Consider the following 23,548-nt stretch of genomic DNA (forward strand, 5'->3'; position numbering starts at 1 on the left):
AAGGATTAAGAGTCGAGAACGGTACAACGAATCCTTTCTCTAATAATTTAATGATACGTCAAAGCTTCCGCGCTTCGCGCGAAAAGGGGTGGGGGACACTGAATTCAGACAAGGATTAGGGGTCGAGAATGGTACAACGAATCGTCTTCTTTCTTTAATAATTTAATGAAATGTCAGAGCTTCCGCGCTCTGCGCGGACGAAGGGGAACTTGATTCAAACAAGGATTAAGAGTCGAGAACGGTACAACTAATCGTCTTCTTTCTCTAATAGTTAAATGAAACGTCAAAGTTTCCGCGCTTTGCGCGGGAAGGGGGGGGGGGGACTAAATTCAGACAAGGATTAAATGTCGAGAGTGGTACAACGTATCGTCTTCCTTCTTTAATAAATTAATGAAACGTCAAAAGAAACAGAATTAAGACGAGTCGAGAATGGTACAACGAATCGTCTTCTTTCTCTAATAATTACATGAAACGTCAAAGCTTCCGTGCTTCGCGCGGGAAGGGGCCCGGGGAGAACTAAATTCAGACAAGGAATAAATGTCGAGAGCGGTACAACGTATCGTCTTCCTTCTTTAATAAATTAATGAAACGTCAAAAGAAACAGAAAGAGTCGAAAATGGTACAACGAATCGTCTTCTTTCTCTAATAATTAAATGAAACGTCAAAGCTTCCGTGCTTCGCTCGGGAGCCTGGGGGGGGGGGGGACTGAATTAAGGCAAGCATTAAGAGTCGAGAATGGAACAACGAATCGTCTTCTTTCTCTAATGATTTAATGAAACGTCAAAGCTTCCGCACTTCGGAGGCGGGGGGGGGGGGGGAGTCCCCCTCCCTGCACCCACCCCGCACCCACCCCTCACTAACCGCCCCAAAATGATACAATCCTGGCTACGCGCTTGAGAGGATAATAAATTAGGGACTTTTAGATTTGCGTGAACTGATACGCATGGCGTCCATTCAAGGCAGTGCATTAAAAGGACGTCGAACATAGCAATCCCCATTGTCTTCGTGCGAATCTAAAAGTCCCTATTAAACCAGGTAGCAAGCCCATGTGGGACCCACATGGGTCCCATATTTTCTGAAATGTTATCTTTATTGAGGGTAACTAGAAAAAGTTAATAACTTGGGAGAGAGGGGGTGCAACCTGCTACACGCTTACTACCTCTTGGTTGCTTTGATCCATTGCCGAAAATATTTTGGTACCTATCATCCCCCCAACCACTGATACAAATCGACACCCCTGGTGAGCCAGATATAGATTCTAAATCTTTTGTAGAAAGTAGCTTTTAGTAGAACTTATGGATCTACAAAATTATTTATATATAGCTGTAGCCATATCGAGGCATCCAGAAGCTAGCTCTTCAATTTCAGCCAATGAAGAGTTTCAAGATTTTCGTTTTTTCATGAATTATACCTCGTAATGCGAATACAGAGAAAGACATATTGTTTAGTGTACGAAATATAAATATACTATCGGTTTTTAATATCTGAATAATTATAGAACTCCAACAGTAAATCATATTAGGATTGCATAACCGTGTACGCTACATGACCCAAAGACCTTCAAGGTTTGGAATCTCAGTTTCCCACCTTCTCGTACCCGAGAAGTCGACAAGACGAGATTTGGAATCACGCTTTCTCACCTTCTCGTACCCGAGAAGTCGACAAGACGAGATTTGGTACATTGGCACATTATTGATTCACTTGAATTATGCAGATTTATGCACGACGCTCCGGGACGTCGGACTTGGTACGATTTCTGCAACGTTGAAGAAATCCGCAACGTTACACCGCGAATGCGCATAGAGGGCGCGTTTGATTGTTTACGTTGCAGATTTCTGCAACGATGCAATAGGGACTTTTAGATTTGCACGTCGACAGCTTTGACTGCAACGTGTGACGTCATTTTAAGGCACTGCGCATGCGTTACGTCGTCTCAGTCAGCGATCGAGAATGCGTCAACCTTGATTTTCCTAAATCAAGTACATACATACATATTGGTATTTATATAGCGCAATTACATGCTCAAGGTACTAGTATGCCGCGTGCGCATAAATATACAGTTCCTCAGGTAGACAAAGGAACATCCCTTCCCTGCTTTTATGTAAAAATGTGTAGAACAGGTGTCACATGCATATTCACCTGTTCTACACATTCTTACATATTAATAGCAGTGAAGGGATGTTCTTTTGTTGAGGGTAGAATGAGGAACTGTATATTTTGTCCTCTTTCTTTGTCCGTGATGTTCATAGTGTTACTTCCTGCATGCATGTATATCGTCGAGTGCAATCTAAAAGATTTCTAATTGTAGTCAACATGGGCAGTTAAGTACGTTGACACGCATGATCAGTCGGCGTTCGTCGTGTTCTCGTCCACTTAATCTAAAAGTCCCTAATGATGTCGCGTGCGCCGTAGCTCATGTACATAGGAGGGGGAGGGAGCTCAGGTTGGGGGGGGGGGGGGTGGTGCTTGTATAGACGGTAGGGGAGGGCGGGGCAGTGTCAAGGGGTGGAGAGATAAATGAAAATAAATAACCTAGATCTATGTGATATGGGATAGTGTAATAACAGTTTGATTAATGGTTTAAAGTTGAACTTGTTCAAAAATGTTTTTTCTTTAGTGCTAACATATTCTTCACTCCCCTCGATCCCTGCTCTCTTTCTAGTTCCTTTCTTTCAAAATACATGCAACTGTCTTCTTTAACCTATCAAGGTGGCGAAAGGGCTGAGGGATGCTATAAAGACATCAAATTTTATTTCTGGCGTTTATCAGCTAAGCCCTGATAATTTTGATGTTAAACATAAATTTTCCATTTTGTATGTTGTTTGTGTTATGTTTATCTCTTTTGAACATGTTATATTTATGCAATGTATGCCGACTGGCTGTCATCTGTTTTTTTTGGGGGGCGGGGTATTTTTTAGATTATGATGTTATTATTAATAATAATTATTGTCTTTTATAGAAATGTTTTTAAAAAAGAAGTATGGAAGTAGCAATCATGTTTTGATATGTTTTATTGATTTAACAAAAAGTATGATATTTATGTTTTACTCTACTTACTATATTATTAATTTAGTTTATTCAAACATTGCTATTTGTATTTGAAGATGCCCCTAATATGTACATCATGAAAAACATAAACATTCAGAATTAAAGAATGATGGAAGTTGAATAAGTTAACAATTTTTGTTTCATTCATTCTGTGTGTTGCTTTGAAAATGTAAATTGTTCAATTTTCGGGTCATGAGCTTGTTGATCATGTAAATTTGTCATATAATGATTCATGAATAAACTTGACTTCCAATTGAATTTGTTTACGTGTTTTCTTTTTAGTCAATTGATCAATTCATCCTTTTTTACCAGTTCAACACACATCTTCTTTACCCTCAACCCCTTTCACTCTCTTTATATCTCATGCTCAACGAAATATGCCACTTTTTAAAAATAAGAACAAAGTGCTATTTCACAATCACAATCTGTTAAAAAATGAAGAAATTGGTGAAGAGACGTATATGTAAATAATAAAAACATTTAAAAAAATAATAATATGGTTTCATTTTTTTAATTTTGATATTCAATGTCATCTTGACTACACACGGATCATGACTATAACACATTAATGTCCCTTCCTCCGTTTCTCCTGATCTGACGTACTATCTCGTCTGCCATCCTCCTTTCCCCCACCATGACATAACACACGTTCAACTTTGCCCCCCCCCCCCCTCCTCTCACGGGCCCGTCATGGGTCATCGTCACCAGAAACCAGCAGTATCCCTCCGAACCGTTGTCGATAGCAAACCGGACAACTGCCGACAGCCCCTTCGGCACCCTCCCGACTGGATGGCAACAAATCTCTCGTACTGTCTGCTGGCGACCCGACGTAGACGCTGCCCTTAATTGTCTCTTTGTCGTGCAACTCTGGAGCAACGACGTCTAGCTTTGGAGCCACCACCAAGGTTGCCGCTTTGTCGTACTTATTCCCCATCTCAGGCCTGCATTGCATCAAGAATTGTGATCCTTGGAAGGGCCTCTTCTTGAAGTGGTGATATCTGGAAAAACAAATATAAATAAAGGAGAAAAGAACTTGGTAAGTTCAACCTTGGAATATAAAAATGAAAGGGAAAAAAATACGTTGTCATTGTGTGTGATAAGCGAATGAGTGATGCATTTCATGAGATGATTTAAGACAAGGAAAACCGGAAATAGAAAATGAGTGAATAAGAACATGTATTTCTCATTACTTACCCATTGACTGTTAAAGTGAAACTAATCCCTGCCTTCACTGGGCCACCCCAGCCCCTCTCCTTTACAAGTTTCTTGGTTACTTGGATGCTCATGATGTAATAAAGCCCTCAATTGAATTGGAAAAAGAACTTTAAAAGACAAGTTCAGATTTCGCGGTGAAATTCTAGTGACGCGGGGATCGCCTTATAGAAAAGCAATAGTACTATATAAGCGCGCATTCATGACCAAGGTCAAAGGATCAAGAAAAGAAAAGATTTAAAGAGATGTAGGCAAGAATAAGAGAGAGATGGGAGATATATTGAAAGGATATATATAATACAAGTATAATATAAGTACAAGTATAAATACAAGTAGTCAAGATGTGAGAGGTTAATAAAGATCAGAGGCAACAGTTCTATATCTAACTTAGATAAGGCCGGATCGACACCCATGCACAAGAGCTATATTCCAGCCGGCAGTAGCATACGCAGGATTTTTTTCAGGAGGAGGAGGGGGGGGGGGGGTAAGAGCACATATTTATATATAGTAATATTCTTCTTTTGTCTTCTTCTTTTTTTTAGAATAATCACTATCGCGTGTTTTGTGTGATATTTTAACGAGTTAATCAGACCAAATTGTATCAGAACAAATCTCTGCTTTTATTAAAACCAATTTATTATCAGGGAAGACTTCAAGGGGGGCGGGGGGGGATTTACAGGGGGATAATTTTCTTCGCGGTAGGTTGTCCTTGAGTTTCCTTTTGGGCCAGGATGTAATGGTCGTAGTGTTAACTTTGTGGGGTGAGGGGTAGTTTTCTGGGAGGTAATTATGCGAGGGGTGATTTTCTAGGGTGGTAATGTCCTGATACGAATATTTTTAGATCAACTGTAGATTTTACGTTTTTGTATTATATAAAGCGTGGTGTTATGAGAAACAAACAAGGTCATCATGCGTCAGAAGCTGGCATCTGCTCTATTGTTGCATTGTCTAAATTATTGATTACTGTGAAATGTTTCAAGGGTAAAACAGAAAAACACCGCAATATTCAATTTTCAGTCCAGTTATTACCAGTTGCAACTTTGTGTTGTCATATTGAACAAGTAGTGACTGATCGGAGGGGGTTTGCTCTACTACATCTAGCTAGACTAAACAAGTAATTTTTCTTGATTTTTATACAAAGTTCTTCATTTAAACACCAACGTACGTGTGCAAAAGGTGCGTAACAATATTTCGATTTGTTATTTTGTAAACTATTGATTATGTCGATATGATGAAATTCAGGTTTTTATCACAATTGGTACTTGTTGCATTTCGTGTTTAATTTAGTAAATTAATGTAAGATGTACATACACTTCGTTTTCTTGGTTCAAGTTCAGGTACATAAATCTTATTCAAATTCTATGAACTGCATATGATATGAACCATGCAATTCAATATCAAATGTGACCACAAAATTCTCGGCAATGAAAATCATGATTTCAATATGAATTTGATCACTACTAGGCATTGAACATGTAAGTAAAAAACTGCATCCTTTTTATTTCATAAAACAAGTTTCATCCAATATTCATCGAGTTATATTGAATGTCGTCCAGGGAACCTTTTTGGCTGAGTATAGTATTTATTCAGCAAATAATTGCTTTGTATACAGGCGGTTTCATACGATTGCATGATCGAACACCGATTATAATCAGGATGTCTTCGCCAGGGTTTACGCCCCGTCGTCTCGGGGCGGTAAAGTTCCTTCTCCTGGTCATCTGGGTCTCTGGGACTGTTCAGGATTCGGGTAATGTGGTTTTTATTTAACCTTGACAAGTACAGTTATATTGGTAATATTAAATATTATATACCTCACTTAAGAAATCCAGCCATCTGATTAGTCGAAATTGCATTCATAAACTTTAACTATTTCTGTAAAATTCCCAGGAACCATGGTTAAAACAGTTCTAAAATCCCAGTAACCATGGTTACCGGGAAAATAGTTCAGTCTCCACGGTTACCCCATAGGTTTACATGTTAAAAAATGGTTTGAGCGATTGAGGATAGTACGTGTGCGAAGAATTGGTCGGTATTTTCATACAAGACAATTCCAAACAAGACAAAAATGGCTCAAGAAACTCTCCCAAGATTTCAATTTATCAAATGCAAGACTCGCTGACAGCAAGAACAACAAAAAGGGTACGTGAAATTATCCATAAACATGTTCGTTTAGTTGCTAAAAAAGCATAGACGTAGACTCTAGACGAAGATAGATCTAGTTGTCAGGGTGTCTGATCGCGCACCCGATGTTGTGTGTTAAAATTCTTCTCATAGAGTTTGCACGCAATGCAGTCGCTATGCAGTCTACGTGCATTGCGCGACCATGCAAAAAAGTCAAGTTTTTTTTTTTTCAATTCGAGATTCAAACCTTTATCTGTTGTGATCCTGAAGGTGACACTCAATAAGTGAGGTGCCATATGAAAGCGCAGGTTCTTCTCCATATTACCCACAGGGCCGGCTCACCCCAAAAATTGTAAAAAATATCTTGCTTAGACTAGAATCTAGATCTAGTCTACTCTCAAAGATACACTCATTAAAAACAACTGTGCAGATAAACTAGAGAAAAGCCAAGGTGGTGTCATTAGTTGACTCTTTTGTTTTCGGCATATAAAAGTATTAATGACTGCTTTAATATTCGAGAAATAGTTGTTTTTATACGCTCTCGGGAAGGTTACAATTGGGCTATTGCCCTCGGCACGCCTCGGGCAATAGCACAATTCTAACCTTCCCTTGAGCGTATAAAAACAACTATTTCTCTCAAAGCAGTCATTAATACTATAATATTCTGGTCTTATTTACCTCGGGTAGGCACATCAATATTAATACCACTCTTTCTGTGGCCCTGCAAATATCATGACACCAGCAACAGCATTACCATGTAAATAATTAAATATGGTAGAGGGGGACAACACAAGGTGGACAAAACACCTCTTCCCGGGATGGAAGCACCGAAGCGAGTATTGAACCCAAAACCCTTTTGTATGATAGTCAAGAGCCTTCATCAATTTGTCACAGCACTCCCAAAGTGTCGTCATTAAATAGTAACTTGGCTAAAGCCGTCCTAGGTTGAGGGATCCACAATACACAAATGCTCCAACATCCTGTGCGGGTGTCGTCGTCTAGTGAATATGTTACGGGACTGTTGATGACATGGTTTGCGATTCGAGCCCCACCGAGGCACAAATGCCCATCAGCCAGAAATACATTTGCCACTCTCCACCAATGCGCAGTAAATGGGTACCTGGTAGAAATGTATTCCTTGAATGCTCTTCGCGCCTTATAGGGCAGCTGGCCGGATAAAGTCAGTGTAAGGATAGTACTTTGTAGGGTCTTTGAGAATTTCCTGATATAGATACGTGTGCAATATGAATGTTATCATTTTATTTTGTCGTTTAAAACTGTTGAACATTACGTTGCACAATGAAAAAGCAAATTAGTCATTTAAGCTGCCATATGTGGGCAAACGTTTCGACTATTCTAAAGGGTCAATAGGAATGAAAGGTTGTGTTTTTAAATTGTTCGTTCCTTTGGCCAGATGCCTGCTCTTGATATTACCTTTCTTTCTGATGAGCATGGTTTATTTCTCGTTGTCTCTTCTTATCTTATGCTAAGTTGTAGAACCAGCAATGTACAACTCGTTGTTTGATAGTTGTTGTGTGTGTGTATGTTAGACATAAATTTGTTTCGAGTCAATTATAGAGTTTTTTAACTAATATTAAAACTTAGGTTTAATCCTATATCTTCTATTGTACTTCATCTTTATAAACATCTAAATTCTCTTTCACCTGCATGGACATGTTTTTAGCTTTATTCATTTGTTATTTGTACGACGCTATGAACTTGAGTATCTGATATGTTTAGAGATCAAAATCTCTATAACAGCCTTCGTGAGCTACCTACTCCATCATTGTTGCAATAAACCTGTAAATTCTAAATTATCCAATCCATTTTTGGATCAACTGTAGATTTTACGTTTTTGTATTATATAAAGCGTGGTGTTATGAGAAACAAACAAGTTCAACGTCATCGTGTGTCAGAAACTGGCATCTGCTCTATTGTTGCATTGTCTAAATTATTGATTACTGTGAAATGATTCAAGGGTAAAACAGAAAAACACCGCAATATTCAATTTTCAGTCCAGTTATTACCAGTTGCAACTTTGTGTTGTCATATTGAACAAGTAGTGACTGATCGGAGGGGGTTTGCTCTCTAGCTCGACCAAATAAGTAAGTTTACTTGATGTTTATACAAAGTTCTTCATTTAAACACCAACGTGTGCAAAAGGTGCGTAACAATATTTCGATTTGTTATTTTGTAAACTATTGATTATGTCGATGATGAAATTCTGGTTTTTATCACAATTGGTACTTGTTGCATTTTGTGTTTAGTAAATTAATGTAAGGTGTACAGGTACATACACTTCGTTTTCTTGGCTCAAGTTCAGGTACATAAATCTTATTCAAATTCTATGAACTGCATATGAATCATGCAATTCAATATCAAATGTGACCACAAATATTCTCGGCAATGAAAATCATGATTTCAATATGAATTTAATCACTACTAGGCATTGAACATGTAAGTAAAAAAAACTGCATCCTTTCATTTCATAAAACAAGTTTCATCCAATATTCATCGAGTTAAATTGAATGTCGTCCAGGGAACCTTTTTGGTTAAGTATAGTATTTATTCAGCAAATAATTGTTTTGTATACAGGCGGTTTCATACATACGATTGCATGATCGAACACCGATTATAATCAGGATGTCTTCGCCAGGGTTTCTCTGGTTTACGCCCCGTCGTCTCGGGGCGGTAAAGTTCCTTCTCCTGGTCATCTGGGTCTCTGGGACTGTTCAGGATTCGGGTAATGTGATTTTTATTTAACCTTGACAAGTATAGTTATATTGGTAATATTAAATAATATTCTGGTCTTATTTACCTCGGATAGGCACATCAATATTAATACCACTCTTTCTGTGGCCCTGCAAATATCATGACACCAGCAACAGCATTACCATGTAAATAATTAAATATGGTAGAGGGGGACAACATAAGGTGGACAAAACACCTCTTCCCGGGATGGAAGCACCGAAGCGAGTATTGAACCCAAAACCTTTTGTATGATAGTCAAGAGCCTTCATCAATTTGTCACAGCCCTCCCAAAGTGTCGTCATTAGATAGTAACTTGGCTAAAGCCGTCCTAGGTTGGGGGAACCACGAGACAAAAAGGCTCCATCATCCTGTACGGGTGTCGTCGTCTAGAGAATAGGTTACAGGACTGTTGATGCCTGGTTCGCGATTCGAGTCCCGCCGCGGCACTCTCCACCAATGCGCAGTAAATGGGTACATGGTAGAAATGTATTCTTTGAATGCTTTTCGTGCCTTAGGGTAGCTGGGATAAAGTCAGTGTAAGGATAGTTCTTTGTAGGGTCTTTGAGAATTTCCTGATATGGATACGTGTGCAATATGAATGTTATCATTTTATTTTGTCGTTTGAAACTGTTGAACATTACGTTGCACAATGAAAAAGCAAATTAGTCATTTAAGCTGCCATGTGGGCAAACGTTTTGACTTTTCTAAAGGGTCAGTAGGAATGAAATGTTGTGTTTTTAAATTGTTCGTTCCTTTGGCCAGATGCCTGCTCTTGATATTACCTTTCTTTCTGATGAGCATGGTTTATCTCTCGTTGTCTCTTCTTATCTTATGCTAAGTTGTAGAACCAGCAATGTACAACTCGTTGTTTGATTGTTGTTGTGTGTGTGTATGTTAGACATAAATTTGTTTCGAGTCAATTATAGAGTTTTTTAACTAATATTAAAACTTAGGTTTAATCCTATATCTTCTATTGTACTTCATCTTTATAAACATCTAAATTCTCTTTCACTTGCATGGTCATTTGTTAGCTCGATGTTTTTGTTATTTGTACGGAGCTATGAGTCTGCGTTTCTTATTAGTTTAGAAATCACAATCTCTATATCACCCTTCGTGTGCTACTTTCTCCGTCATTGTTGCATAAAACCTATCAATTTTCAAATTTCTATTACACTCAAAAGAAATGGTAATTTGTTATCATTAATGAAAATTGCTGAGTATATTTGAATATATACAGTGTATTGGTTTAGTCTGTCTATATCTTTTGATGGGTTGTCAATGGAGTTTTATGCCATGAACTCTTTACTCTGTAAATTCTTCTTATTCTTCTTCCTTCTATCACCTTATCTTATGTTATTCTTTGTTTTAATCATCACTATCTCTGTCAGTCTCTTTTTATGTTATTCTTTGTTTCTTCCTTCTATCACCTTCTCTCATGTTATTCATTGTTTGTATCATTCTATCACTTTCTCTTTCTGTCTTTCCTCATGTTAATTTTCCCTTCTTTTATCACCTCTATGTTATTCACTGTTTTTTAAATAATTATATCACTTTCTCTTTCTGTCTATCCTTATGCTATTCTTTGTTTCTTCCTTCTATCACCTTCTCTTATGTTATTCACTGTTTTTTAAATAATTCTATCACTTTCTCTTTCTGTCTATCCTTATGCTATTCTTTGTTTCTTCCTTCTATCACCTTCTCTTATGTTATTCACTGTTTTTTGAATAATTCTATCACTTTCTCTTTCTGTCTATCCTTATGCTATTCTTTTTTTCTTCCTTCTATCACCTTCTCTTATGTTATTCACTGTTATTTAAATAATTCTATCACTTTCTCTTTCTGTCTATCCTTATGCTATTCTTTGTTTCTTCCTTCTATCACCTTCTCTTATGTTATTCACTGTTTTATAAATGATTCTATCACTTTCTCTTTCTGTCTGTCCTTATGCTATTCTTTGTTTCTTCCTTCCATCACCTTCTCTTATGTTATTCGTTGTTTTCATCGTTCTATGACTCTCTATTTCTGTCTTTCCTTAATGTAATTCTCTGTTTCTTCCTTCTTTACATTTTCTGATGTTATTCTTTGTTTTTATCGTTCTATAGCCCGGTTCGTAAAGTCGCGTGACCTAATATCGCGATGCTTCAGCTGCGAGCGTTTATACTCGCCAAACACGCCAAAAATAAATCACACTTCGGTTTGGAATGTTTCAGGCTTGGCATGTTCGCCGGTAAAATGCGTAGTTGCCTTGGTAACATCAACGTAACATCGTGGTCAGGCTCTGGTTCGGCGTTTTTTGGCGTGTTTGGATGCAAGTGTAAATGGCCATATTATCATTACCAGCACCACCATCATCAACATCATCTTTTTACCCCTTTTTATTTTCTTTTCTTTTCTTTTTCTCCAAGCTGATACACATACCATTAATAAAATAACGAACATTACCGGATAACACAACATTTATATTTTTTTAAAATAGCAAGAATTCGACCTCATCACATTATAAAAAAAAATCTTGATTCCCGGCGGAGTCTTTTTTTCCACATTCGCAACTAATTCCGAAAAGGGATGATAACAACTAAAAGTATCTAAAAAATCAATGTATTTCCCTGGCGTTGAAATTCCGTTTCGTCTTCGATATTCTCTCTTTCTTTCAAAATATTTTGTCTACCCTAAATTCATGCGAAATTCAAAACCATCTTATTTTATGAAAACGCGGACATATTAACAAAAAAAAAGTTAATTTCAAGGATTTATATTTTCAATTATTTAATCAGTATTGATATACTCTCTTATACACTGTTGGTCATAATGGTGGAATAATTATTTTTACCCCAATTCATGGAATTATTTTGACAATTATTTATTCGTAATAGATCTAAATGAAATTATACATTCTCAGATTGTATTAAATAGTAATTTGTGAGTGAATGCAATGAAATTATTATAATTTATTGAATTTTCTATGTTTTTTGGGTATTAGTGGGGGCGGCGACGTGCCCTAGCCCCCACTGCGTACAGTCATTATCATATCGTCAAAATCATTCCATAAATTTGGGTTTAAAAAATTATTCCACCATTATGACCAACAGTGTAGTAGGTCGGATAGAAACTTCATACTAAAAAAATGTGCGACAGCATAAACAATTATTTTGTCCGTAACAAACTTGACACTTCTGTGGCGTGGGAAAGGACTGTACCTTATTGTTCAGGGGAAAAACAAATCCTGATCAATGAATTTCTGTCAAAATATTGACGTTTGCACTATGTCTCTTTCGATTAGAAGCCTATTTATTACGAAGGACAGTGCTATCGTGCAGACAGTAAGGTGGCAATCTAATTGTTAAGTAATACAAACTAAAAATTAAAAACCAACAGATGGAGCGTTCTCTTTGATACAAATATTGTTGTATTAACAATAAATTCTGTTTGTGAACGAGGTAACCCTCTTACTTCCTTACTGAACCAGTGGCTGATGTGTATTTACATGTAGAAGGCCGTGGCAATTAAAACATATATATATTTACTAATTTCATCATAGCCTTTCATTAATTTTAAAGTGAACGTTCTATCAATCTGGAGTGAAAATTGACCTCTGTAGAATTGAATATCATTCTGTTGAGGCAGAAAATCGGAGAAATGTGGGGTTCTAAAAGATAACAAAAATATACCACATAAAATAATTATTTAGATAAGCCTAAGATATTTTTAATTGCTTTGGAGCAGAGAAGATATATCGGATTAATAAACCAATTTTTGTTATTTTTTCATATTCAATTAAAGTTATTAATCTTGGTACACATTATGGTAAATAATTCTTCTGATGACTCTTGATCAATATTCATTCCAAAATGCTGATTATGTTTAGAGGATTTCATTGGGGGGGGGCTTGCTAATGGGCCACTCTGCCAATGAATAATGTCCCAACATCATTTTTTTCTTCATATTGAATTGCGTAATGCAGGCGAGACGGCCGAGAGCGTTTCCCTTGTTTATCATGGAGCCTCACAGTTACGAGGCCATTGTTTTGCTTTAAACTCATGTGTGTAAGCAGCGGACGCTAGGGTAGAGGGCGGCCCCACAAATATTTTTTTTTAATGCAATAAATTATCATAAATTATGGCATTCCCCCCTGTCCGCAAAAGGAATAATTCCTCTGTACGGCCATGCCTTGAAAAACAATGCACGGCCACACAGAGGAATTTTCAAAATACTCCATACTTTTTTTTTATAAAACAAGTTTCATCCAGTATTCATCGATTTATATTGAAAGTCGTCTGGTAAACATAATTTGTTGGTTGAGTATATGATGTATTCAGCAAATAATTGTTCTGTATACAGACAGTTTCAGACATACGATTGCATGATCGAACACCAATTATCTTTATAAACATCTAAATTCTATTTCACCTGCATCGAAATTTGTTTAGCTTTAATTCTTCGTTATTTGTACGATGCTATGAACCGGCACATCTTATTTGTTTAGAAATCACAATCTCTATATCACCCTTCGTGTGCTACACTGTAAAAAAGAATTTGTTCATTGGTAATTTTTACGTATTTTTTTCATGTAGAATTTACTTGAAAACATTAGTTTTGCCACTTACGCACTAAATTTAAGTCTTGCTAACTCAAACTTTCAATTTATTACGTGGAATATTTAAGTAAAATCAAATACATAAGAACTTTAAGTAATTTCAGCTTGTATTAATTAAGTAATTTTAACTCAAAATCAGAAATTATACGTATTACTCAAACAATTTATGTTGATTATTCTTATCTTTTTAAAGTAAGGACCGATGCAGTGCGTAATAGAAATATTTACATAATTTATGAATATTCATTAAGACCAAATTAAACTCTTTTTTAAATAAAACAATTATTTTTTGTGGTTGAATGAAAATTTAAGGACTTTAAAACATTTACTAATTCATTTAACATGGCTAAGCAAAGACAAGACAATTTTTAATTGTTACCCAGTTCAAAACAAATCAAAACTTGATATTTCAGGAAATTGTCAACCAATTTTCCTTTTAAGATGCTACGATCAAGTATATATAAAATTTGGAGCCTTTCAATATGTGTCGAATTGAAGCGTATGTAATAGTCTGTGATGGTGGTAGATATATATATATATATACGGTTAAATCTTAAATAGAAGGAGTGAATGATTAGTGGATGTTACTTGTTAGATTAGATGGGTACCAAATCGTGCAATATGTCATAGCTTTTTTTTAATTATCTAAAATGATTACAATACTTAAATTATTTACGTTAATGTAAATCGATTTAACTGAGTAAAAATTTATTCAGCAAAATAAGTAAATTCTACTTAAGATGCCGTAGGTAATATTTACTTCATAAAAATAAGGCAATTCTTTTCCTCAATTTTATTGAGTTATTTCGACTATTATTTTTTTACAGTGTACCTACTCCGTCATTGTTGCATAAAACCTATCAATTTTCAAATTTCTATTACACTCAAAAGAAATGGTAATTTTATATCAATGAACATTGTTAATCGTATTTGAATATACACAGTGTACTGGTTCAGTTTTTCTATATCTTTCAATGTGTTGCCAATGAAGTCTTGTGCCATGTACTCTTAACTCTGTAAATTGAACAATTTCAGCTATCAGCTGCATGTTCGAATACTTCTTTATTGCAATAACCAATACATTCACATGTTAAAATAAATATGTATGGACCAATATTGCGCTGTAGCGAATTATCAGATAACACATATTTGGATATAGAAACTTATACGCTTCCCATCTAAATGGATTATAATAAAAATTTGTTTGACCATAAATGGATCTTCTTTATGCTCTCCTTTTTAAATTAACCTTTATTTCGCATTACATACAAAATTTATTGTAATCTTGAAAGTAATAATCGTTTTTGTGTGTGTTTTGATAGCAGGAACCCAAACGAACCAACCATGACGGTTACAATGTATTTATTATAAATTTCCAAGCCGAAAATTATTTATTTTACATTAACAAAGCAAGGTAGAATGTAAAACAATACATTAAATGCAAGTACTATGATTATGTGTAATAAACTATAGTAATAACAGTTTTTTGTGTATAGATTAGTCACCTTCGCGTGTTTTGTGCGATATTTTAACGAAAAATCAAACCAAACTGTATCAGAACAAATTCTACTTTCATTAAAACCAACCTTAAATATCAGGAAAGACTTCCAGGGGGAGGGGTAATTTACAGGGGCAATAATTTTTTTCGTGGGTGGTTTTCCTTGACTTTTCTTGGAAACCAGGGTGTAATGGTCCTAAGGGTAATATTTTGGAATGAGGGGTAGTTTTCTGGGAGGGGCGATTTTCTAGGGTAGTAATGTCCTGATACGAATATTTTTGGATCAACTGTAGATTTTACGTTTTTGTATTATATAAAGCGTGGTGTTATGAGAAACAAACAAGGTCATCATGCGTCAGAAGCTGGCATCTGCTCTATTGTTGAATTGTCTAGATTATTGATTACTGTGAATTGTTTCAAGGGTAAACAGAAAAACACCGCAATATTCAATTTTCAGTCCAGTTATTACCAGTTGCAACTTTGTGTTGTGATATTGAACACGTAGTGACTGATCTGAGGGGGTTTGCTCTCTAGCTCGACCAAACAAGTAAGTTTACTTGATGTTTATACAAAGTTCTTCATTTAAACACCAACGTGTGCAAAAGGTTTGTAAAAATATTTCGATTTGTTATTTTGTAAACTATTGATTATGTCGATGATGAAATTCTGGTTTTTATCACAATTGGTACTTGTTGCATTTCGTGTTTAGTAAATTAATGTAAGGTGTACATGTACATACACTTCGTTTTCTTGGCTCAAGTTCAGATACATAAATCTTATTCAAATTCTTTAAACTGCATATGATATGAACCATGCAATTCAATATCAAACGTGACCAACAATTATTTTCGGCATGATAATCATGATTTCAATATGAATTTAATCACTACTAGGCATTGAACATGTAAGTAAAAAACTGCATCCTTTTAGTTCATGAAACAAGTTTCATCCAATACTCATCGAGTTATATTGAATGTGGTCCAGGGATCATATCTTTTTGGTTGAGTATAGTATTTATTCAGCAAATAATTGTTTTGTATACAGGCGGTTTAATACATACGATTGCATGATCGAACACCGATTATAATCAGGATGTCTTCGCCAGGGTTTCTCTGGTTTACACCCCGTCGTCTCGGGGCGGTAAAGTTCCTTCTCCTGGTCATCTGGGTCTCTGGGACTGTTCAGGATTCGGGTAATGTGATTTTTATTTAACCTTGACAAGTATAGTTATATCGGTAATATTAAATAATATTCTGGTCTTATTTACCTCGGATAGGCACATCAATATTAATACCACTCTTTCTGTGGCCCTGCAAATATCATGACACCAGCAACAGCTTTACCATGTAACTAAATAAATATGGTAGAGGGGGACAACATAAGGTGGACAAAACACCTCTTCCCGGGATGGAAGCACCGAAGCGAGTATTAAACCCCAAACCCTTTTGTATGATAGTCGAAAGCCTTCACAAATTCATCACAGCACTCCCAAAGTGTCGTCATTAAATAGTATTTTGGCTGAAGCCGTCCTAGGTTGGGGGAACCACGAGACAAAAAGGCTCCATCATCCTGTACGGGTGTCGTCGTCTAGAGAATAGGTTAGAGGACTGTTGATGACATGGTTCGCGATTCGAGTCCCGCCGCGGCACTCTCCACCAATGCGCAGTAAATGGGTACATGGTAAAAGATATACTCTCTTATACACTGTTGGTCATAATGGTGGAATAATTATTTTTACCCCTATTCATGGAATTATTTTGAAAATGATTTAGATCTTAATAAAAGTATACATTCTCAGATTTTATTAAATAGTAATTTGTGAGTGAATGCAATGAAATTATTATAATTTATTGAATTTTCTATGTTTTTTGGTATTTGTGGGGGCGGCGACGTACCCTAGGCCCCGCTGCGTACAGTCATTATCATATTGTCAAAATCATTCCATACATTTGGGTTTTAAAAAATTATGCCACCATTATGACCAACAGTGTAGTAGGTTGGATAAAAACTTCATACTAAAAAAAATGTGCATCAGCATAAACAATTATTTTGTCCGTAACAAACTTGACACTTCTGTGGCGTGGGAAAGGACTGTACCTTATTGTTCAGGGGAAAAACAAATCCTGATCAATGAATTTCTGTCAAAATATTGACGTTTGCACTATGTCTCTTTCGATTAGAAGCCTATTTATTACGAAGGACAGTGCTATCGTGCAGACAATAAGGTGGCAATCTAATTTTTAAGTAATACAAACTAAAAATTCAAAAACTAACAGATGGAGCGTTCTCTTTGATACAAATATTGTTGTATTTACACTAAATTCTGTTTGTGAAGGAGGTAACCCTCTTACTTCCTTACTGCACCAGTGGCTGATGTGTATTTACATGTAGAAGGCCGTGGCAATTAAAACATATATATTTACTAATTTCATCATAGCCTTTCATTATTTTTAAAGTGAACGTTCTATCAATCTGGAGTGAAAATCAACCTCTGTAGAATTGAATATCATTCTGTTGAGGCAGAAAATCGGAGAAATGTGGGGTTTTAAAAGATAACAAAAATATACCACATGAAATAATTATATAGATAGGCCAAAGATATTTGTAATTGCTTCGGAGTAGGGAAGATATATCGGATTAATAAACCAATTTTTGTTATTTTTTCATATTCAATTACAGTTATTGATCTTGGTACACATTATGGTAAATAATTCTTCTGATGACTCTTGATCAATATTCATTCCAAAATGCTGATTATGTTTAGAGGATTTCATTGGGGGGGGGGGGGGGCTTGCTAATGGGCCACCCTGCCAATGAATAATGTCCCAACATCATTTTTTCTTCATATTGAATTGCGTAATGCAGGCGAGACGAGATGGGGCCTCACAGTTACGAGGCCATTGTTTTGTCTTTAACTCATGTGTGTAAGCAGCGGACGCTAGGGTAGAGGGCGGCCCCATAAATATTTTTTTTTATGCAATAAATTATCAATAATTTATGGCATTTCCCCCCGGTCCGCAAAAGGAATAATTCCTCTGTACGGCCATGCCTTGAAAAACAACGCACGGCCACACAGAGGAATTTTCAAAATACTGCATACTTTTTTTTTTATAAAACAAGTTTCATCCAGTATTCATCGATTTGTATTGAAAGTCGTCCGGTGCACATATATTTTTGGTTGAGTATATGTTGTATTCAGCAAATAATTGTTCTGTATACAGACAGTTTCAGACATACGATTGCATGATCGAACACCAATTATCTTTATAAACATCTAAATTCTATTTCACCTCCATCGAAATTTGTTTAGCTTTAATTCTTCGTTATTTGTACGATGCTATGAACCTGCACATCTTTTTTGTTTAGAAATCACAATCTCTATATCACCCTTCGTGTGCTACCTACTCCGTCATTGTTGCATAAAACCTATCAATTTTCAAATTTCTATTACACTCAAAATAAATGGTAATTCTATATCAATGAACATTGTTAATCGTATTTGAATATACACAGTGTACTGGTTCAGTTTTTCTATATCTTTCAATGTGTTGTCGATGTAGTGTTCTGCCATGTACTCTTAACTCTGTAAATTGAACAATTTCAGCTATCAGCTGCATGTTCGAATACTTCTTTATTGCAATAACCAATACATTCACATGTTAAAATAAATATGTATGGACCAATATTGCGCTGTAGCGAATTATCAGATAACACATATTTGGATATAGAAACTTATACGCTTCCCAACTAAATGGATTATAATGAAAATTTGTTTGACCATAAATGGATCTTCTTTATGCCCTCCATTTTAAAATACCTTTATTTCGCATAAAATACAAACTTTATTGTAATCTTGAAAGTAATAATCGTTTTTGTGGGTGTTTTAATAGCAGGAACCCAAACGAACCAACCATGACGGTTACAATGTATTCATTATAAATTTCCAAGCCGAAAATTATTTATTTTACATTAACAAAGCAAGGTAGAATGTTGAATAATACATTAAATGCAAGTACTATGATTATGTGTAATAAACTATAATATTAGATAGCTTAGACAGATACCGAGATGTGATTGGTCCAGAGCTCGTCACGTGATATCAATTGCGAGGATCCAAATTGTTATATTTTCCTGGCCGGTCACTTTTCGGTGTTGTATTTTACCGGCTGGTGAAATGAATATATTTTTAATCAATGCATGTCGCCCTCTTGAGGACTGTATGTCACCAATTACACACATTACACCTTTACCAAGGGTCATTATATTTTTTCAAAATTTTTTTTTTCATGAATTTTTTTTTCCCTTGAAATTAATTTTTCCACATTTTTATTTTTTCCCAAAAAATGCTTTTTTGTGTATTTTTTTTTTTTTTTTAGATTTTTTTTTTTTCCCGAAAAATGCTTTTTTGGGTAAGATTTTCTTTTTTTTTTTTTTTTTTTCCCCAATTCTTTTTTTGGTTTTTTTGTAAGGTTTTTTTCTTTCTTGAGCTATCTCGACAGATTATTTTTACGTAATTTTGATTGTCCCCGATTTTTTTTTTAAATTTCGGGGCAAAAAAAAATATGGACCCCCCCCCCCCCCCCCACACACACACACACACACACACAAAAAGGCTATCTAATATAACAGTTATTGACTGGCAGGGGGTATATAACATTCTTTGGACCTGAAGGGAGTTATATTTTCCCTCGTGACCATATTTTCCCTCAGCACTGCGCGCTTTGGGAAAATATAACCACTTGGGAAATATAACTCCCTTCAGCAGTCCAAATAATGTTATATTACACCCCCTGCCAGTCAATAACTGTATAGTAATAACAGTTGTTTTGTATATAGATTAGTCACTCGCGTGTTTTGTGCGATATTTTAACGAAAAATCAAACCAAACTGTATCAGAACAAATTCTTCTTTCATTAAAACCAACCTTAAATATCGGGTAAGACTTCCAGGGGGAGGGGTAATTGACAGGGGCAATAATTTTTTTCGTGGGTGGTTGTCCTTGATTTTTCTTGGAAACCAGGGTGTAATGGTCCTAGGGGTATATTCCCGGGATGGAAGCACCGAAGCGAGTATTAAACCCAAAATCCTTTTGTATGATAGTCAAGAGCCTTCATCAATTTGTCACAGCACTCCCAAAGTGTCGTCAATAAATAGTAGTTTTGCTAAAGCCGTCCTAAGTTGAGGCAGGGATATCCCTGGTTGAGGGAACCACAATACAAAAAGGCTCCAAATATCATGTGCGGGTGTCGTCGTCTAGTGGATATGTTACGGGACTATTGATGACATGGTTCGAGATTCGAGTCCCGCCGCGGCACTAATGTCCATTAGCCAGAAAATAATCTTAATTTGCCACTCTCCACCGACGCGCAGTTAATGGGTACCTAGTAGAAATTGATTCCTTGAAAGTTTTTAGCGCCTTAGGGTTGCTGGGATAAAGTCAGTGTAATCAGGGCATGTGAGTTTAAAGTCTCACCTCCCTGGTGTAATTATAGTACTTTACATGCTTTTTGAACAACCTTGCTATGGATACTCGCGCAATATGAATGTAGTACATGTGTACATTTAGTTTGTTGAACATAACATGGCCCAAAGGAAAAATCAAATCAGTCCTCCATGCTGCCAAGTGGGTAAGTATTCTGAATATTATAAAGGGGCATTAGGATGGAAGGTTTGTGTTTTTATATTTTTACTTTCAATTGTCCAGGTGCCTGTTCTTTGTAATACCTTTCTTTTCTGATGAGCATTGTTCGTCTCTGGGTGTCTCTTGTAATCCTGTGCAATCTCTCAATGCCAGCAATCGATATCTAATCATTTGATTGTGTTTTTCAATATTTGTAAGACAAGTGTACATTTCACGTTATTTGTATTTAACCCTATGGTCCACAATAATCTATGTTGATGTTATGTGATTCTTAATTTGAAATGAATAGGATCAATAAAAACATCAAATACATGTTGTACAAACAAACCTAAGAATATTATTATTATTACTATTATCAACACACGAGACCTACAATAAAGTGAACCTTCTGCATGCTGTTAGTTTGTCCAGTCTCGTGGGCCTTCTGACAACCTTCAAAGATTCAACGGACCGATATTTTCAGTTTCCCACATACCTGTCAGCCTTTTGGGGTGTCCTGGAATTCTGGGATATCCAGAATTAAACCCTATGAGGTGCTGCTATATTTATAGGAAATTTCTGCACCACTTAAGGTACACGTATGTTGCCTCTCGGGTGTAATTTTGTACCCCACTTTGGGGTGCAAAATGTCATCATGATTAGTTACTTATGGTTTATTAGTTCCGAAACCGTACATTTATTCGGACTTTCCAGTTTTCGACCCATTGTATTTGTTTGGGAACCGGAAGTGCCTTTGCCAAATATACCATGGCTGGTGCTGCCTTATAGATACCATAGTTGCAGTAGCGAGGATTGTAGGTCTATAATGAGCTGTCGGTTTCGTGGGTTGTCGGTTTTTGCAGTTCTTCAGCCTCGTTGTCTATAGCCATTCTAAGCTGAATAAATATATCGGCATAATCAGTGATCCGTGGATGGACCATTCAAACTAAAATTTCTACTAGTCTTAATTTAATTTACCCGTTGACTACTGAATTCTCTTATACCCATAGGCTTAATACATGGCCCACGCGGTACCAGTAGGCAAAGAGTTAATATGATATGTAGTTTGTTCAGCATTGAGAACGTCTATGAAATGGCTCCTGGCTGGAATTCCCTCATGGAGTCGAGAATATGCATGCATTATGTGCGGACAAGCCTGAATCCGATGGTCGGGGTAACAGTACGTCTGTAAGTGCTTTGAAACTTCATCGATGCGATAAGCCCTTAATACATTCAGAATATCATCATCATTGTTATTGATATTTGTTCTCCTTTGCAGTTCTTTTCAACACTCAAAATGCAGGAAATACTGTTTTGCCTGACAAACCTGGCTACGTCAATACTAGCAACTCATTCAACTTTGGCGGCAAAGTGTACAACAGCATTGGTGTAAGTTTAAAGGGGAAGTCGACCCCGATATTCAGTTGGGTTGGATAAATGCGGAAAATGAAACATTACATTGGGGCTTTACAGTGCTTTGAGAAACCACTCGTTCACCCGCACGCTCACGCTTGTGAGAAGGGTCTATGGGGGTGGGGGGAAGGAGACCGGTGCTTGTGACGTAATTCGACGTCCGGAGAAAAATTAGTCATACTCAAGTGACAACTATGTATGGAAAACGGAGAAGTGGCAATCTCTTCGAAAACAGGGAATAATGCACTGTGAATATAGAGCCCTCATCGTTCAATACAAGGCAGTATAAATAAAAGACAAGGGAAGTCAACGTGTTGTTGGAGATATATTGTTCGAAAAATAATTCTACGGATATAATATTTTTTCTCTCGATTCTTTGCCATTTGAAAGGTACTTTTTAACATTATTCATTGTTGGTTTGTGTAGATAATTGAGGCTTTTCGAAGGATTTTTCTTTTGTCGGTTTTTCGAAGTTCTGATTCCTGTTTCACGACAATACCCAGATAGGTAAAAGTTGGAGCAAAATCGTATTCGATATAAGAATTTTTATCAGTATTTTTGAAGCTGCAATCATTGAAACACATATTGGCGACTCTGTGACGTATCCTCCGAAGTGCTGTCCCTTTGGCTCCAAATTAAAAATTCCATAGATTTCCATTCATTGCTATTGAGGATCGAATAAAGATTTGTTTCATTCAAGGGTTGTATACAAACATATTTACAATGATCATAAATAGGGAAATGTATGACTGAAAATTAGAATTGTGTTTTGGTAAGAAGAAAATGGGAGGGGACCTCGAACGGTAGGTCACAGGGCTGCCAATTTATGTTTGATCTTATCGCAATCTAAACAAAAATCATATCGTGTTTATTCTGAATAGACCAGTTCACGGTTAGCACATTACTGCAATGACCCCCCGAATATCCACAGATCTTCAAAACATGAAGAGGTCCTACTTTGTACTTTTTGAAATAATCACTCCTAGAGCGATGGAGGTGCTACATAAATAGCCTTTGTTTCCCCTTTTCAAAGAATATTTCCACCTGTGTATCATGGAGTGCATAAATGAATAATGATTACATAACTTTCATAAGCACGTATCCAGTATTTCGTCTCCATGTATTTCACAATTTGTTCTGCAATGACCTTTATCTGCTCATGCTCAGACTGCAACCGTGAACTGGCTTATTGGATTCTGCTAAAACTTTCACTGATCTTTTTCTGCTTCTCTGCAAAATTATATCAGAATTAACACTTTCAAAAAAGAGCATCCCAGCAGTCATCAATATC

At 36.3% G+C, this 23,548-nt stretch overlaps 1 protein-coding gene across 1 annotated transcript in view; it reads left to right on the forward strand.

The window, feature by feature from the left end:
* Positions 1 to 16,316: 16,316 nt before the first annotated feature.
* LOC105443774 overlaps positions 16,317 to 23,548 on the forward strand; it is a 33,415-nt gene continuing 26,183 nt past the window's right edge. The window contains exons 1-2 of the mRNA XM_030989612.1: positions 16,317 to 16,416; positions 22,124 to 22,233. Of these exons, the coding sequence (XP_030845472.1) occupies positions 16,317 to 16,416; positions 22,124 to 22,233 (210 nt within the window). The remainder of the gene's footprint in view (positions 16,417 to 22,123; positions 22,234 to 23,548) is intronic.

Source organism: Strongylocentrotus purpuratus, unplaced genomic scaffold (genome assembly GCF_000002235.5).
Source record: "Strongylocentrotus purpuratus isolate Spur 01 unplaced genomic scaffold, Spur_5.0 spur5_scaffold_18, whole genome shotgun sequence".
Lineage (NCBI taxonomy): Eukaryota > Metazoa > Echinodermata > Echinoidea > Camarodonta > Strongylocentrotidae > Strongylocentrotus > Strongylocentrotus purpuratus.